Raw genomic sequence first — 19,334 nt, forward strand, 5'->3', positions numbered from 1 at the left:
CTAACCCTAACCCCCTAACACTAACCCTAACCCTAATTTTATTTAAAGAACAGGATCTATCAAAGTCTGCTCTTCACAACACACGTTTGTGGACGTGTATCATGGCACGAACAAAGGAGATTTCTGAGGACCTCACAAAAGAGTTGTTGATGCTCATCAGGCTGGAAAAGGTTACAAAACCATCTCTAAAGAGTTTGGACTCCACCAATCCACAGTCAGACAGATTGTGTACAAATGGAGGAAATTCAAGACCATTGTTACCCTCCCCAGGAGTGGTCGACCAACAAAGATCACTCCAAGAGCAAGGCACACGTGTAATAGTCGGCGAGGTCACAAAGGACCCCAGGGTAACTTCTAAGCAACTGAAGGCCTCTCTCACATTGGCTAATGTTCATGTTCATGAGTCCACCATCAGGAGAACACTGAACAACAATGGTGTGCATGGCAGGGCTGCAAGGAGAAAGCCACTGCTCTCCAAAAACAACATTGCTGCTCGTCTGCAGTTTGCTAAAGATCACGTGGACAAACCAGAAGGCTATTGGAAGAATGTTTTGTGGACGGATGAGACCAAAATAGAACTTTTTGGTTTAAATGAAAAGCGTTATGTTTGGAGAAAGGAAAACACTGCATTCCAGCATAAGAACCTTATCCCATCTGTGAAACATGGTGGTGGTAGTATCATGGTTTGGGCCTGTTTTGCTGCATCTGGGCCAGGACGGCTTGCCTTCATTGATGGAACAATGAATTCTGAATTATATCAGAGAATTGTAAAGGAAAATGTCAGGACATCTGACCATGAACTGAATCTCAAGAGAAGGTGGGTCAGCGAGACAACGACCCTAAGCACACAAGTCGTTCTACCAAAGAATGGTTAAAGAAGAATAAAGTGAATGTTCTGGAATGGCCAAGTCAAAGTCCTGACCTTAATCCAATCGAAATGTTGTGGAAGGACCTGAAGCGAGCAGTTCATGTGAGGAAACCCACCAACATCCCAGAGTTGAAGCTGTTCTGTATGGAGGAATGGGCGAAAATTCCTCCAAGCTGGTGTGCAGGAATCAGCAAAAGTTACCGGAAACATTTAGGGGGGTCACACCAGATAGTGAAAGCAAAGGTTCACATACTTTAGCCACTCACAAATATGTAATATTCGATCATTTTCCTTAATAAATAAATGACCAAGTAGAATATTTTTGTCTCATTTGTTTAACTGGTTTCTCTTTATCTACTTTTAGGACTTGAGTGAAAATCTGATGATGTTTTAGGTCGTATTTATGCAGAAATGTAGAAAATTCTGAAGGGGTCACAAACTTTCAAGCAGCACTGTAGAGGTTTTTTTCCCATTGAAGTCATTTGGATTAGAAGGTCAAAGAAAAGGCTGGTAAATAAAGACTATCGAGCCAAGTCTGTATCCCTTTTTCATTTTCAGAGTCGCCTGAAAGCATTCAGACCCCATTTCACTTTCTACGCATTTTATTTAGTTGCGGATTTCATTTTAAATTTATACACTTTCCATCAATCTACACCCAATAACCCATAATGACAATGTTTTCAGAAAGATTTGCAAATATCTTCAAAATCCAAACTTGAAATCTCCCGTTCCTTGAAGTATTACGGCCCTTAGCTGTGAACCACTAAATTGTGCTCAGGTGCCTTCTGTTTGCTTTCGTTCTCCTTGAGATGTTTCTAGAATTTGATTAGAGACCACCTATGGCCAACTGAACTGACTGGACGTCGTTTAGAGTGGCACACGTGGAGCTAAGGATAGAGGGTCCTACAATTCACATTCCACGTCAGGAAGTCCAAGGAACTTCTCTGTAGACCTTCAGGATCAAACTTGGGTTAGGCACTGCATCAGGCCAAGGGGATCAAACCATTTGTAAAGCTTTGATGTGTTCCCAAGAGCACAGTGGTCTTGATAATTTTGAAATGGAACGAGTTTGGAACCATCTAGATTTGGCCATCCAGACAAAAGTGAGTAACCGGACAAGAAGGGCCTCAGTCAGGGAGGGGAGCAAACACCCAATGGCCATTTTAGCAGAGCTTTAGAAGTCCTCCGCTGAGATGAGAGAACATGTCTGAAGGATGACCATCTCAGCAGCACTTTGTCAATCAGGCGTTTATGTTTGAGGGGCTAAAGAGTTGACTAAAAAGATGTTTGACGATCTGGAATCTGAGAGCACGAGGAACAAGACCTGTCTGTTCTGGAGGAGGAGGTTGGGAGTGTGCGCCGATTACAGCACGTTGCCTCACCCACCACATGGCGAACCCCCTGATTGAGATCTGACTGCAGTCGTGCAATGGGTGACTTCTCAGCAGAACACTGTGAGGTGCCAATCCTGCCACCAATCCCCAGGTTTTCCCTGCAAGTTGGAGGACCTGCTTGCAGGACTGGATGCAGATTAACATACTCGGGACAAAGCAATTGCTGCTTAAGGGCCTTGCTCAGGGGCCCAATGGAGTAGAGTCCCTTCTGGTGTTAATGGGATTCGAACCGGCAACCTTCCAACTGCTGGCATAGATCCCCAGCCTCAGTGCCACCACTGATGAGGCAAAAATGGAACTCTTTGGGCAGAACCTCAGCGTTCCTCTCCAATTGATTCTGGGGTCCTGGGGCTGTAGGGCATCTGTTGGTGAAGAGAGATTCACTGATCTTCACTTTCCGATGATGCTGTGATCTTCATGGAGTCAATGGAGGCTTTGATGGGGGCTCTCAAGAGACTGAGTGAGGGGTCTGAGGGTTTGGGCTTGCGAGGCTCCTGATAAAAATCAACAATCCAGGCCTTTAAAGAACTCTTGGGCATGGCCATCAGCAGTGTGTCTGTCTGCGGAGAGAGTGTGGACCTTGTCGAGAGGTTTACTTACCTCGAAAGTGACATTCCTGTCTCTGGTGACTCTTCCTATGAAGTCACTAGATGGACTGGGAGAGCATGGGGGGGGGTCATGAGGTCTCTGTAAAGGGGTCTATGGAGCTCCTGATATCTCTGCAAAAGGATGAAGGTCCAAGTCTTTAGAGTCCTGGTGCTCCCTGTTTGTGAGACATGGCCGCTATCCAGTGACCTGAAATGAAGACTGGTGAGAATCCTTGAGTCCCTCTGGTTTGACTTTGTGTTGCTCATGGAGTCCCGAATGAGGCACATGACCTGCATTGTGAGGGAGCGTCAGTCACGGCACTACAGCCATGTGGTGCGATTCCCTGAGGGTGGTCTTCATTGTTGAGGACCTGAGCAGCTGGACCAGGCCAAGGGGATGCCCACATAACACCTGGCTGCAGCAGATAAATGGTCATTTCTGGAGGGGGATGAGACTGGACTGCATGTCTGCCAGGGGGGTTGCCAACCAGGATGCCGAGCTGTTTCATCAAGTGGTGGGTGCAGCAACACGCTGTACCAATGCCTGCTTGCCAACCTGATCTGACCTGATCTGTCAGCACTCCAAGCGTGACCGGGCACTGCTCATCACCTGCCTCAAACTGTCCCTACAGTGAAGCTTGGAGGTGGAACATCAGGCTAAGGAGGTGCTTCTCAGTGGCAGGGACAGGGAGACCACTCAGAACTGAGGGAAGGAGAAATGCAGCCAAATACAGAAGGGTCCTTGACACCACCTTTCACCAGCTTTCAGCATGACAATAAACAAAAAGCACAGAGCCAGGACAATGCGGGAGTGACATCGGGACAAGTCTGTTACTGTCCTTGAGTGGCCCAGCCAAAGCTCAGACTTGAACCCTTTAGAGACCTGAAGATGGCGGTTTACAGAGACAGATCTCTGTGGGAAGGGTGCCCGTTGGACCAGCCTGGCTGCTGTCCTGGCTTCCCCATTAAAATAAATCAAACTCTGTTTTGTCATATTTGTGAATCTGAGTGCCTCAGGGCCACTGCAAATGGGCGCCCTCAGGGTCACATAAGCAGGATTTGAACCCGCATCTCTGTGGGGTAACGTTCAGTGCATTAGCCGCTATGCCACACGGTGTGTCCAAATCTGCAACAAGTCACCAAGTCATTTTTAAAACGTCTGCAGGAGACACCTGAACAGCTTTCAGTTGACCAGGTGACCTTGATGGCCTGAAGTTCTCCCTTTGTTTGTGAAACATGCCATTTTCTTATCGGTCGTTTGATGATACAGCCTTTGGTTTTCCAGGTCAGAGTTCTCTTTCATGTGTCATTAATTAATTAAAGCCGATACGTTTCTGGACCGGAGTTTTAATAAATGTGCCCGATGCCAAATCTGCTGCTGACGTTTTGCCAGACGTCTTTACAGGTCGTACTTTTTCAGTTGTGCTCTGGCCTGCTTGTCCACGTCTGTGCTCACCTCTTCCTTTCTTGTGTGTTTTTGTTTTCTTCTCTTTTCTCCAGAGAGACACATTCTGCATGGCAATGAAACCTGTGAAGTCCTCAGCAGGCTGGTTAACAATGGCAAGACCCTTTTCCTCATAACCAACAGCCCCTTCAGTTTTGTGTAGGTGGAATTCAGACAAGTTTCACATTTCGATCCTGAGTGGCGTCTCCGTAAATCATCCAGGAAGACATGTTCACTTCACGTTCGGCCTACAGAATGTTGCTCAACGTATCTAACCAGGAGTGCGTGTTCTCTAGGAGGTGTGACCACCAGGGGGTGAGGGGCACGAAGGGTTGCAGTGCCCCAAACCTCCCCAGACACAATTACACAACATGGCCAAACACAAAAATCTTCTTTATTTATTTCTTCAGTGTCCTCCAAATTCTCTTCTGCAATAAAACTCTTTCCTCCTTCCAGACCTCTTGTGAAACCTCATCCATAAAACTCTGACTGGGACCCTGGAGGACTTCTGGTGCTGCAGCATTGCACACTGGGAGCACTTCTGGGTTAGGCGGAAGTCTATTAAAAAGGTTGTAACGATCTCCCCTGCAGCTCCCCCTGGTGGCACCCAAGAACCCCAACAGGGCTTTCCCATGGGACTACAATTCCCTGCCTGATAATCCCATGGGTGTCCCACCAGTGGAATGCTGCCACCGTGTGTACAGGAGCGGCTGACACCCCCTGTTCTTTCAATGTGGCCTCCCTTTCTAGAAGGAAGCCAACCTCCATGCCAGCTGGGACGAGGATATACCCCAAGTGAGGTAAAGCCCAGCAATTCTGTAGGAAATATGGCTACCAACGTCCAGCTTGCTAAAAAACATACACGGTGGGTTTAACCAAGGGTGACTGAAGGAACATCGTTTAGTGGCTAAACGCAGGTCGTTGTACTTGTGGTCCTAATGTGATGCCCCCCAACAACTGAACTAAGCCACAGAGCTAAACCATAAGTCCATTTGTTTTCTACCACTTGGGTCCCAGGGGCAGCAAACTTCCCTTTTGTGAGCCACCTTCTCCGTCTCCTCCTTATTTTGGGGTGTTCCCAGGCCAGTCGAGAGATGTGACAATGACACTGAGCAAATCTGCGCCGTTATTCTAATATACTGACAAAGATTATGGCCCAGGTACGACTTGAACCCTTAAAAAATGGACAACTAGAGAAACTTGGCTGATGAAGGTGGGAGCTTTATCACCGGGACCACAGACTCACCACGTGTCCTCGTGTGCGTAGGGAAAGCTGTACGGCCAACCCAAACCAAATTATCACAAAAGTGTGCATCATCGTAGACTAACCCTCATACGTATAAATGAGTGTGTGTGCTGCGCTTGAACGTCGGCAGGTAGGCTTCTATACCTTCCTGTTTTGTGCAGAGGAATGAGTATGTGTGGTGGGCCATGTTTGTGTCCCGTTTGGAAGGCTTCTTCTGCCACATGTCTCGCCACAGCTTCTGTAAAATCGCTCTGCCCTGTGGCGAAATCTACTTGAAGCTATCTTACCAAGTGACAAGTTGCATTAGGGCTCTTAGGTCTGCCTGGTCAGTCATTCTCCAGGAAAAAATCCTGCTGACTACGCCACTTTAAGATAAGAGGGCGACAACATCAGAGATTTGGGTAACCAGCCTGGTAACACCATTTACAGGAAGGCAATTAAGTTAAAAAAAAAAAAGTCAAAATAAACAGAAAAAGACCAAGACCACCGTCGGTAACGTAGTAATCTGGAGGTCCCAGTGCAGCTAAATAAATCGTTTGCCATGGGAGATCCATTCCAAATACGTGCACACGTACAGTAAGAAGCCTCCATTTGAAAGAACTTATTAAAGAGAAGTGTGACTTACCACCATTTCATCGATCGTCAACAAGGAACAGCACTATAGGACTGGCGGAATCCTGCTGCCCCTTTAACTGAAAAAAAGAAGGCCCAGAGATACAGTTATTACCCCTGCCACTAGAGGGCACAGTGACCTGGAGGCCATGGGATTTGTGTTTTGTATGAATATGTGTGAGTATGAGACTCTTTGGGGGTGTTCATGTCCCATAATTCACTCCTCTTTTTTTTTTTTTAAATCCCAGTAACAAAGGCATGACGTACATGATTGGAAAACACTGGCGAGACCTTTTCGGTGCCATCATTGTCCAGGCTGAGAAGCCCAGCTTTTTCACCGACCGGCGCAAGTAAGTGCTGCTCCACTCCCAATTTAGGATTTGTACCATACGAGCTCTGACAATTAAGTTCACAAACTCATCCTAGAAAAAGTGGCACATACCTCATTGCTGACTATCAGTACAGTCGCCTTTCGAAGGACCCCCCCTTTGGGAAACTATGCACCGCCACCAGCGCCGAGGCCACCCGTCAAAGCAATTTTGGAGCTCTTTCTCTGGACTGGCCATCAGGGCTGTCGTCGTATTACGCTTGATGTCCTGAATGTCTGCCTTTTCAATGTTTTCCTTTATCTTTGGGTAATGAAAAAAGTAATTGGGGGGGCCAGAGCAGGTGGGTAGGGGAGGCTGTTCCAATACAGTGTGGAAAATGCCCCGCCAGGGACAGACACGCAGACCCATAAGTCCAAAAGCCTTTTCTTTTCCTTTCTTTCTTCTTCTCTATTCTTTCACCACCTTCACTCCTCTCCCGCAAGTTCTGTCCTCTGCCTCCCGACTTTGACCCCTCTAACAGAGTGAAGCGGCCCCTTTTATATTGTACCCGGATGTGATCCAGGTGCTTGTTGACGACCTTCCTGCAGCACTTCCTGGTGTGGCGGAAGTGCTGCCTGGGCACCCAGAAGCACTCCGGGTGGATCTTCTTCCTGTTTCTTGGTGTGGCAGAAGTGCTGCAGTCCAGGGCTTAGCAAATGTCCAGGGGGCCACAGTCCCCCAACAGGGTTGAACTTCCAAGGTTTATTCCTGCGGTTCTGACACACACTCTTGTGTTCCGGGGGAGATACTGCTCCTCTCCTAGTCCTTCCAGTCTCCGGGCGAGGGTCTCATACGACCATTTAAATAGTTATTGGTTTACTGGCTAAACACACCCCTCACAGACGGTGTGTGCCATGGGAGACATTCACGCAATGGCACACAAGAACACGCCACGATAGTAATGAACGCCACTCAGCAAGATGTTGACACGAACGCAGCTGTGAGACACCAAGGTTATGAAACCTTACTGAGCTGTTTGTACTGTGCTGCCAGTGTAAGCGCGTGGTGGCAAGACCTCGTATGTGCCAGTGCCGTTCTTCAGTCTACATCCGTTCATGGCAGCTAATCCCACCTGTGCCCATTTACCTCCTGCTGCAGGCCCTTCAGACACTTGGATGAGAAGGGGTCCCTCCAGTGGGACCGAGTCACGAAGATAGAGAAGGGGCGGATCTACCGCCAGGTAAGCAGAGGCCTTCGGGGTCGGGGGGCTTGAAGAAGGTGGTCCACTACCTGTATAGTGCACTTGTGTCTTTTTTTTCTTCACCTGTGGCCTTTTCTTTCTTTCTTTCTTTCTTTCTTTCTTTCTTTCTTATTACACTGTATCAGTAGATTCTTCTTCTATTTGACCAAAACTAAGAATGTTCGTCTGAACAGCATAACATTTTTTGGCCCAAGCTTTCTTTGTTTATATCCCAGGCTTTTCCTGGCTAGCCTTGTTCAGGTCATTGGACTGAAGGCTTTTCATTAACTGTGTATTTGCAGGGAAACCTCTTTGATTTTGTGCAGCTGACGGGCTGGAGGGGCTCAGCGGTGCTCTACTTCGGGGACCACATCTACAGTGATCTTGCAGTAAGTGCTGATGATATGACAAGAGCGGGCTGACGGCCCCTCATGGATTGTAAACGACCCGTCACGCTGGTATCGAAGGTGTCGTGTGACATCAGGTGCTGTGACCTTTGATACCGAGATTCCAAAATGGCACCCGTAAACCAAACAAAATGATGTCACAGTAGTGCAAAAATACAAAATGAAGAATCCTCTTCTCCACAAGCTATTGTAAATGCTAGGGGTCGCTGTTGCCCCTTTCACCCCAACATACTGATGCTCAGGACAGAAAGTTAAAGCAACAGGAAGTATTTTAGTACTTTTTTCTTTTAAGCGGTGCCTCCAAAGCACCCCAGCCACAAGTGAATATACAATAATCTTCTTCTTCTTCTTCTTCTTTTCTTTCGGCTGTTCCCGTTAGGTGTTGCCAGAGCGGATCATCTTCTTCCATATCTTCCTTTCCTTGTCATCTCCCTCTCTCACACCCATCACCGTCATGTCCTTTCTCACCACATCCATTAAGCCTTCCTCTTCTCCTCTTACCTGGCAGCTCTATCCTTAGCACCCTTCTCTCATTATACCCCTCATCTCTCCTCTGCACATCCAAACCAACACCATCTCGCCTCTCTGACTTTGTCTCCAAACCTGAGCTGACCCTTTAATGTCCTCATCTCTAATCCTGTCCATCCTCGTCACACCCAATGCAAATCTTAATATATGAACACTCTTCTTCTTCTATTGGCTGCTCCCATTAGGTGTTGCCACAGCGGATCATCTTCTTCTATATCTTTCTGTCCTCGTCATCTTGTTCTCTCACACCCATCACCTGCATGTCCTCTCTCACCACATCCATAAACCTTCTCTTAGGCCTTCCTCTTCTCCCCTTACCTGGCAGCTCTATCCTTAGCACCCTTCTCTCATTATACCCCTCATATCTCCTCTGCACATGTCCAAACCAACACAATCTCGCCCCTTCTGACTCCCAACCGTCCAACTTGAGCTGACCCTCTAATGTCCTCATCTCTAATCCTATCCATCCTCATCGCACCCAATGCAAATCTTAATATATGAACACTCTTCTTCTTCTTCTTCTATTGGCTGCTCCCATTAGGGGTTGTCATAGCGGATCATCTTGTTCCATCCCTTCCAGTCCTCTGCATCTTCTTCTCTCACGCCCATCACCTGCATGTCCTCTCTCAACATCCATAAACCTTCTCTTAGGCCTTCCTCTTCTCCCCTTACCTGGCAGCTCTATCCTTAGCACCCTTCTCTCATTATACCCCTCATCTCTCCTCTGCACATGTCCAAACCACCGCAATCTCACCTCTCTGACTTTGCCTCTCAATCGTCCATTCTGAGCTGTCCCTTTAATGTCCTCATTTTCTGTCCCAAGAAGCTTCTTCTTCTTTCTGCTGCTCCTGTTAGGGGTTGACACAGCAGATTATCTTTTTCCATATCTCTATCCTTAGCACCCTGCTCCCATTATACAAGAATAATAAACACAATCTCTCCTCCACACCTCCCAGCAAGCTCTGTCCTACTCCTCCCGACTCCTGGGTTCCCATCAGTCCTTCTGTTCTTCCCCCCAACGTGACTTGACAGAATTCTTTAATCAGCTCGGAAGTACTTTGGGGCTTCCGCCCTCATGACCTCCTAGTACTTCTGGACTGCAAGGGAAGCATGACTCCCCAGGTCCTTTTACAGTTCCCCCTGGCGGCACCCAACAGGGCTGAGAAACCGGACTCCAAGTCCCAGGATACCCTGCAGGAATTCGGGATTACTGCTGCACTCCAGTGGAGCTGCCATCTAGCCTTTTGGGGGAGGCAGTGTCCTGGAAAAGCTGCCTTCCCCCATCCTTCCATCCTTTGGGCGTCCCGTCTCTCACACTATGCTGACTCAAAATGAATCGCCAGAAATCTTCATAGAGTTGCGTGAAAAAGTAAGTACACCCCATGAGAACGGTTCACTTTTTCAGCATATCTGAACTTACGGATCACTCGCGCCAACATTGCCGATGGATGAAGCTGTAGCGGTGCTACTGGGGATTAAAAACTGAAACTCCCAGCAGTCCCTCCAGTGGCTCTGATTGGTCTTCTGCTGAGAGTGCAGGGGCTGTTGGGGTCACAGGAGGTCAGTGCGGCTTTTAAAAAGGGGCCGGTGACAAAGAAAAAAAAGAGACGTGTTTTGTGTCTAAAGTTCCTGTCTGTCTACCTTCCGTTGGGTTTCCTGTGTTTATTCATTTTTTGTCCTGATCGTTTCTTGGTCGGGGTCTGGATTGTCTGCCGTCTGCCTGTGTACGTGAGGACTGTATGTGGATTTATGGCCATCCTGTGAAGAAAGGAGCGCTCCTGAACCCGCCCACCCGTCTTCACCATTTCAGGATCTACTGGTAGGACTATCTTTATCTTTACATTCCCCTTCAACGTGCGGATCTCTGGACTATCTGTCTTCATCGTTACATTTCATCCGTTGCTGTTTTCCATGGACTTTATAGCGAGTGTTTATTGTTGTGGTTTGTTTTTGTGTTTATTGTACATCACCATAAGGGGCACAGCATGGTATCGTCGTTCCATTATTAGTGTTAATGCATTCTTAATTTGCTGTTTTATTTCCGTTGGCTTTTTGTCTCTGTTTGCGAGTACATGAAGGTTGGGCCAAGGCTGGGTGCATCCCTGGAATCTCCGCTAAAAAAAATAAATAAATCACCGTCTCTTCAACGGTGTGAATCTTAGCGGCACCGGAACGCTACAAAGGTGATCGACGTGAAGTCAAACATGAGGAAACTCTGCCGAATCAATCATTTATTTAACAAAACGTTGATAGGTGTCATGGTCTTCTGGGGGAAAAAGTAAGTCCACCCTTGGCCTCCGAAGCCCCTGTGAAAGAACAATGAACTGCTTGCAGGCTACTAAGGGTTAAACGCTGTTTTGCACTAACGGCAGGCGTCTGTCATGAGACAGGGTGCAGTCAGCTGACCTCGGACAACTTCCAGTTTCTTTAGGAACGCGGCTGTTAGACACTGGAAAGATGGCCATTCCTTCTTTAGGGTCCATCTGACACGTACACAAAACAGAAACAGTTGGCCGATCTGCACAAAATAAGGTGAAACAATTTTATGCTTTTTGATAAGTAAGGGGAAGGGAGGAAAAAAATCTAAAACTGACCGAAAAGGGGAATCTGCGCTCTTCTGCCTTGCGACGTATGAATCCATGTAACTCACCGGTGCCTGAATGAAGACCTACCGATTGCACTATTGCTGTCTTCCTCGGTGGCTACTTCCACACCCCCTTTGGCAGAAACGACTTCATGTAGGCATTTTGCGTAACTGCCCACCCACCAGTCTCTGACATCGACTCGGTGGAATTTTTTGACCGCTCCTCCATCCAAATTTCCTTTCCGTCGCAAGATGTTTGTGGGTTTTCTTGCATGTTCTGCCCATTTCAAATCATGCACTCCAACGGGATTCTAATCGGGGCTTTGACCGGGCCAGCCCAGAGCCCTCCATTTCTCCATTCCATGGTGGATTTGCTAGTGTGCTTCAGGTCATTATCATGTTGAAAGGTCTATCTCTGGTTCCACTTCAACTGTCGGACAGATGGCCTTACAGCTTCCACAAGCACACCTTGATATGATGCGGAATGCATTGGTTGACTCGATGACTGCACGTTTGCCGGAAATGACGCCTCCTTCCAGGAGGCTTGGGCTTTTATGGAGGCTGAACGGGAAGGGGTGGAGTCAGTGGGCAACAGAAGGAGATGACACTGTTAGTGAGAGCCCCCCCCCCCTCGTCCTAGCAGATTATTCCATACCTCGAAAGAGCCGGTAGGGAGGTCCTCTGACAATCTGTAGGCACCGTCTGCATGAAGATCTACTATCTGTCAGTCCAAAAATGTTGAAGAAGTCAACAGTTTCCATGGGGTGCACTTACCTTTTCACAGGACTGTGGGTATCAGAAACTCCTAAGCACTCCTATGCTTTGAAGTGTAACACTCCTAACACTCCCGGCCTGATTAGTTGCTTGCTCGAGTGTGAAGGTCAGCCTTCGGTACTCACGTCCTTATCACAATGGCCAAACAGTACAGTGCCATTCTTTGTGTCCCTGCAAAGTCACCGAGTGGGATGTGACGGAGCAGCATAATTAAGCCGTGTCATTCAAGTCAGAAGCAGGAACTCTTTGGAGATGAAAGGTAATCTAGTGAAGCATGAAACCTGATCTTGCTTGGCGCTGGGGTCCGGTCATGGCCGTGTCATGTGAATCTGGAGCTGCTGCTCGCCATTCTTTCTAGGCGATGGCCCTCACGTGCCCTGAAAGCGCATGACCTCCGAGTGCAGGCACAGGCCTCATAGTTACAGAGTAACCAGCCTAATGTTATCTCTGAAAACAAGGGCTGCTCAGTTTTACAGAACACCATCTGCCATTAGCGTCGTTCTGCAGGAGACCATTTATGGAGGCAAGCTGAGCAAGTGGTGGGGTGGTGGGGGGCTTCACAAGCAAAGAGGTGAGCGGTTCATACCTCATTCTCGTTAACCTCTGGCATTTCTGTCGTTCCCCAGGTCTGACATTAGGTTGAAGGGTATCTCGGGCATAACGGAATAAGCAGGGTGGGTCCCTGCTTTGTTCTCCATGCTGCTTAGAAAGGGTCCAGTTACCTTTGACCCTGAACTGGAGTCAGTAGGCTAAAGGAACAGTCCGCCCACCCCATGTTACTTACCCCATGTGGTTTGTTGTGATGGCTGGGAACAAAATTTTAATCTTATGTTATTAGGGAGAATGAACATAACAAAGTTTCTGACAGATCTGGCGTCAATGGTGACCAATAGTGCGGATCGGTAAAATTCACCAAACCATTTTTAAGGCAAATTTGATGGTCAGCTTAGACGAGCTTTTTTATTTTTTTCTTCCCAGCACCCCATGATGCTTTGCAAGGGCCAACGTGATATCACAGGGCTGTAAACAGCCATGTTGGGTGGGGATGTCGCAACCCGATCTGTGCTAAGCGCCTGATTTTCAACACGTATGTGTACCGTAAGCGTATCCCATCTCTCGATATCTTTACGGTGCTGCACAATCCGCTTCAAACATGCGAGAATAAGTACAGTGTCACAAAAACAGTCCAAAGACATCAAAAGGTTGGGGGCAGCCACCCTTATATTATGCCCTGGCTGCAAAGTGGGTAAATTTGGTTGCAATGTTCACAGGTTTGAGTCCAAAACAGAACTGATTTGAAAATGAAAATATGGTGGCTTTAAAGGCGGGTGCAGGAAGTGATGTCATTGGGGATTGGAAGTGACATCATCAATGGCCCCAGTACCGGAAGTGATGTCATCAATGGTGCTGGTACCGGAATAGTGATGTCATCAACGGGACCTAGCGGGATTTCTTGTGGATGGTCTGCAGTGGTTTGAGGGAGAAAGTCAGTGCAGCTCGCCACCCCCTGGTCTGGCAAGGTACTACTATTATTCAGGCCCTTTAGCTGCCTCCCAATCGCACGTGTGTGACGACAGCAAATACACACTGGCGTGACGATACTGCCCAGATGGATTAGGACTCACAATGTTTTCATATGTGGGGTACATTTGCTGTCCGTTATGAGAATATTCTGAAAATACTTTGCTGTTCTGCGTAGATTCAATGGACGTTGTATCTTCACTGCTGGATTAAGCATAAGGCATGTAACATACTAAAAAAATATATAATTTTCGGGTTGAGTGTTCCTTTAAGAAACCGGTGTGATGTGTTATTATGACTGCAGGATATGAAGTAATTATCTATGGAAGGACTTGTGATAATATGTTATATCTGTATAGGCGCCATGCATTATGTATTGCAAACTTGTAGTGGTCGTGGAGATGCTAAGATTCACACTCCCGAAGACGATGATAGGATATATTTTATTGTGGGGACCCCAGGAACACACCCAGTCTTGACCTGGCACACACATACACAAACACACATACACACACAGTGGCATCGATAAATAATACTGAGTGCCTTAATCAAATAATGAACAAAGAATGCACAATGTAACAAAATCTGCATACGTAAAAGGCCCTCCCCTCCTCCCAAACGGCGATAATAAAACACTAACAGCAAACAATAAACTCTAACAACGAGGTCCTAAACATTCCAGTATAGCAGGAACAGATGACAATGGGTGTGTGGATGAGAAACTCCGTGAACAGCTTTCTCAAAGCAATGTGAAGTTTTGTCCTACCAGGTTCCTGTTGAGGAGTGAGGATTTCTGGTGATTGGGAGCGCTCCCCGAGATGAAGACATATCCAATCAGGGCAAACTCGCACAGTCAAGCCGGGACAGGACAGCAAATACCGTACATCCAATCAGAAACGGTAATCCAAGGCGGTCGAGTTGTAATCTTAATTGTGTGTGTGAGGCGTATTAATAAATACACGGATGATCACATATCCCCCCCGGTGTCTTTTAGGTTCCTTTTTAAAGGGCCCGCTTGCTCAATCTTATTCCCAGCAGCCCCTGCACCCTCCAAAGCTGTCCAACAGTGTTATACCACTGGAGCCGCTGGGAGATGTAGGACATTTTAAGTAGTGCTGCTACAAAGTTATGATTATTCATGGCACATAGTGAGACACACTACATACTAGTAGCCTCACTTATTCACTGATGTCTTTGGTATTAAAGATCACGCTGGTCCTTTGGGATGGCAGGAAGCTTGTTCAACTGCAGGATCCATGCCAGAGATGAGAGAGGATTGGACTTCTGGGTGGCAACCACAGCTGATAAAGAGAGAGACACTCGGGCAGATGGACGGTAATGTAGGGATGGCAATTACAGCAAGCTTTGACGACTTTACACGTCCCCAGTCCAAAGATCTTTAACTCTTTTTTTGGACCTCCAGGACAGAGCATGTTGTAGATGTGGTAAAAGTGATCAGAATATGCGGCCTTAGCCATCGCGGGTTCAAAACTGAAGTTACCTTCACTGTACAAGAGACCACTCTCGACAGGGGCAGGAAATACCAACATCAGCATGAGTGCATTGAAAAGGGCGAGAGATGGCTGCTTTAGGAGATGCAGTGACCATAGTGGACTAGTAATGATACCCCCCACCGTTCTGTATCATGTCATTCCAGGGCTGAAAGGCAGTGCCACTCTGCCCCCGCTCTGCACACGAGGTGCCATGACTGCTACTACTGCATGTTGTTTGCTCTTTTTTAGGATCTTATGCTTCGACATGGCTGGAGGACGGGGGCAATCGTACCAGAGCTGGAGAAGGAGATTCAGATAACAAACACCGAAGAATACATGCACACGCTCATCTGGCTTCAAGCTCTTACTGGCCTTCTGGAGAAGATGCAGGTATGAGAGGACAAAATGGATTGGGGGGTCCGAACACCTCTACAGAACTCGTACTAGTCATTCATGTTCTGAACTCGTTAATTCCATTTCTTAATTACAAGTCCCATTAACTTTGATATCAAGTCAGGGACCAGCTCGGAAGGATCACCTGTCCATTTAATCATTAATATGATGATGATGATGAATTTTTAAACCTATTACTTTGACTTCATGGTCATGAGCATCAAAGACGAACCCAGTAAATTTGGGACTATAGAGTTCGTCCCTGGATAGGGCACTACTCCATTAATATCCATCCATTTTCCAACCCACTGAATCCGAACATAGGGTCACGGGGGTCTGCTGGAGCCAATCCCAGCCAACACAGGGCACAAGGCAGGAATCCAATCCTGGGCAGGGTGCCAACCCACCGCAGGACACACACAAGCACACCCACACACCAAGCACACACTAGGGACAATTTAGGATCGCCAACGCACCTAACCTGCATGTCTTTGGACTGTGGGAGGAAACCCACGCAGACACGGGGAGAACATGCAGACTCCACACAGGGAGGACCTGAGAAGCGAACCCAGACGGGTCTCCTAACTGCAAGGCAGCAGCGCTACCACTGCGCCACCGTGCCGCCATCCATTATTATTATTATTATTATTATCTGAACTGACTATGTCCATGTATTTATTTGAGGCTATCATGAGGGTCTTTCATAGATTGTTCTTTCTGTAGCTCCTTCCCCACAAACCAATTTGACGTGGGTATCCCAATCAGGAGACAGCCAGGGGCAGACTCGGGACATGCTGGAGGGATTATATAAGGCAGACCTGAGTGCATCTGGGAACTCCACACAAGGGTGAATTTGCTGAGGGTTAGGGTGGTCTGGTCACACCAATTCACTGGACGAGCACTGGAGCCTGTACTGGCAAGTTTGAGACAGGTTGTCTATATCACGGTTTCTTCAACTATGGTTCATGACCCAAAATGGGTCGCAGGTTGCTGTCTTTTTGGTCGTGACTCACCGTTTTATTCAGTGGGCAAGGGTCACGCGTGGTGTCTTGCAATGGGTCGCTTCAAGCCCATGTCTGTCAGCGGCGATTCTCCAGGGGAATAAATTATGATGGTCGTCATGGACATTAAGAAGGGTATGATTGGGTTGTGAGAAAATAAAGTTTAAGAATTACTGATCTATATAATAAAACGGTAAGGAGGTCTGTCAGTCTTCTGGTCTACAGAAGGAGGAAAAGAGAGAAGGTTATCACAAAGTGCCACCCCCTGGCTTGGTGGAGAATTACCATCAGCATAAACTTCCATACATATCTGTTACATAGTGCCTTTCATATCAATCTATCTATTATATAGCAGGTGTCTTTATCTATCTATCTATCTGCTGTATATAGTGCCTTTCTTCATCTTTCTATTGTGGCAAAGGTGCTATATAGGCATCGACCTGACACAGACTGATAGCAGAGGCACGTATAAAAATGAAACAAAGATTTTGTTTTTGTCTTTAGCCATGGGGTACGTCTTCCCCGTGTCCCACAGACCCTACACAGTCCCCAAAACACACCAAAAGAAAAATACCCAAAAACACACTCTTCTTCCTCCAGTCCTCCCAGGTGTCGTCGTTGTCATCGTCGTCCTCCTCCTCCCGACTCTGGCGCATCGAGAAGTGGCTACAGCCTCCTGTTATAGCCCACCTGGAAGAGCTTCAGGTGATAATTAACCAGGCTGCACTTCTGGGTGTGGCTGCATTCCAGCCCACAAGGGCTTGTTAAGCTGTGCAGCTCCTCCCCATGGTGGCCACAGAGCCCAAAAAGGCTGAGCCCTGAAGTCCCACGCCTGTGGCCCTGATGTAACCCAGGAGGGCTGTCAACACCCAGTCCCATGGCTGCTCCCCTGCACGCAGTGTCAAAGGGGTGTCCCAGCCGGGCATGGGTCCCAGCCGTCCGCCACACTATATAGCTATAATAGTGCCTTTCTTCTATCTATCTATCTATTATATAGTGCCTTTCATATCTATCTATCTTTGATATAGCACCTTTCATATCTATCTATCTATTATATAGCGCCTTTCATATCTATCTATCTATCTATCTATCTATCTATCTATCTATCTATCTATCTATCTATTATATAGAGCCTTTCATATCTATCTATCTATCTATCTATTATATAGTGCCTTTCATATCTATCTATCTATCTATCTATCTATTATATAGAGCCTTTCATATCTATCTATCTATTATATAGTGCCTTTCATATCTATCTATCTATCTATCTATCTATCTATTATATAGAGCCTTTCATATCTATCTATCTATTATATAGTGCCTTTCATATCTATCTATCTATCTATCTATCTATCTATCTATCTATCTATCTATCTATTATATAGTGCCTTTCATATCAGTCTATCTATCTATCTATCTTTCCTGCTGTGTGGAGTGTACATGTTCTCCCCCTGGACGTGTAGATTTTCTCCGTCTGGATCCTAAACCAGAGCAGGCTTGGCAAGTTCACCTGGTGCGGCTGACTATATTTGTGTATTCTTTTAAAGTATGATAGTAGATGACGTGTAGTTGTGATTTCTATGTCATTTTTAATAAAAGCATTTGTTAAATAATAATTCAATAATAATATTGAATAAATAAGGGAAAACCTAGGATAGTTTGTTAAAGGGGTCTGCTGGAATATAAAGGAAAGCATGTTCCATGGACACAGAGAGTAATCGAAGTCCAGTAGCCGCTGGTGGCACAGCTGAGGTGAGAAGGCCGCCGTTGTTCAGGGTGCCCCTGGCTAAGAGACGTATCCAAAGCCACACCTGGACTGAACGGCCGCCTCTCGTCTGGACGTTTTCTGATTTTCTTGTATGATTTCTCGGTTGTCTCTGTGTGAGCTTGTAGTCCCAAAGAGCTGTTTGTCTTCCAGGCCTGTCAGGATGCCGATTCAAGAGCAGTTTGGCTGGAGTGGATGAAGGAAAGACAAGAGCTCAGGTGAGTATCCGTTGCTGGCATTTTAAGTATTTTGCAGCAAAACCCCTCATCACAATCATGCAGATCTCAACTACATTTTGGCATCACCAGCATCGCCTTGTACCCGCTGTGCTCTAAAAGCATATAAAATGGTGACAAGGGGTAAGGGTCTGCCACAAGTCCCACAAGCCCGCCTAGAGAGAGGCCAAAAATGAGCTCAGGTTCTTAATGAAAAACTCCAGTAAAAACGATAGTTTTTTTTTATCTCCCTCCCTCCACCTCATTCATTGGGCAAGAATCCTGTCCGTAATTCCAAAGCACAGTATTATGGGAATTGACCTTTCCTGTTTCCTGCAGACCTGGCATTACCCACATTGACAATCATGTACTGAGGACGGACTTGGACAATGAGGACTCAATCAACAAATCCTGGTGCAAACTGTGTTTTTCGAGACAAATACAGCACAAGCAAAACAACCGAAGGACGTTATACTCAGATAATATAATACACTTGTGAGACCACACCTGGAGTTCGGTGTGCAGTTCAGGCCAAAATACTACAAGAAAAGACATAGCAACACTTGAGGAGAGCACCCAGGCACATCCTTTTAGGACCTCGATGGCATCCAAGCATCAGAGTCACAAAAAAAAACACCTCAAAATGCCCACTAGAAGGGGAAATACCATCGAAAACCCAGTCGGTGACACAAAGGGCAATGTAAGAGCTTTATAAATGAAAAGATATCTTTGACTAAAAATGCTCCATAAACAAAGTAAAGCTGCATGGAGCACAAGAGGCAAAAGGAGTTCCCAGAAAAGGCAATCCGAGGCAAACATGCATTCAAAGAGAGGTCAAAAAAACAGAGCACAGAGGTCAGAAATCGCACTAGAAACTTGCCAACTTCACACAAGCATTCACAATGAACCGCAAGGGACTCTAAGCTGGCCCCTCCTTTATAGGCCTGAGGG

The 19,334-nt window shown here is 46.8% G+C and overlaps 1 protein-coding gene across 3 annotated transcripts in view; it reads left to right on the forward strand.

Moving 5' to 3' along the window:
• Positions 1-19,334, forward strand: part of LOC120539907 (5'-nucleotidase domain-containing protein 2-like) — a 39,434-nt gene that overhangs the window by 19,194 nt on the left and 906 nt on the right. The window contains exons 8-13 of one of the 3 annotated variants that reach the window (XM_039770231.1): positions 4,350-4,452; positions 6,400-6,501; positions 7,618-7,699; positions 8,002-8,088; positions 15,256-15,396; positions 18,322-18,386. In XM_039770231.1, coding sequence (XP_039626165.1) covers positions 4,350-4,452; positions 6,400-6,501; positions 7,618-7,699; positions 8,002-8,088; positions 15,256-15,396; positions 18,322-18,386 — 580 coding nt within the window. Of the gene's footprint in view, positions 1-4,349; positions 4,453-6,399; positions 6,502-7,617; positions 7,700-8,001; positions 8,089-8,485; positions 8,635-15,255; positions 15,397-18,321; positions 18,387-19,334 lie in introns of those variants that run through there. The other 2 variants (XM_039770233.1, XM_039770232.1) reach the window with 2 other exon arrangements.

This window comes from Polypterus senegalus, chromosome 12 (genome assembly GCF_016835505.1).
Source record: "Polypterus senegalus isolate Bchr_013 chromosome 12, ASM1683550v1, whole genome shotgun sequence".
In the NCBI taxonomy this organism is placed as follows: Eukaryota; Metazoa; Chordata; class Cladistia; order Polypteriformes; family Polypteridae; genus Polypterus; species Polypterus senegalus.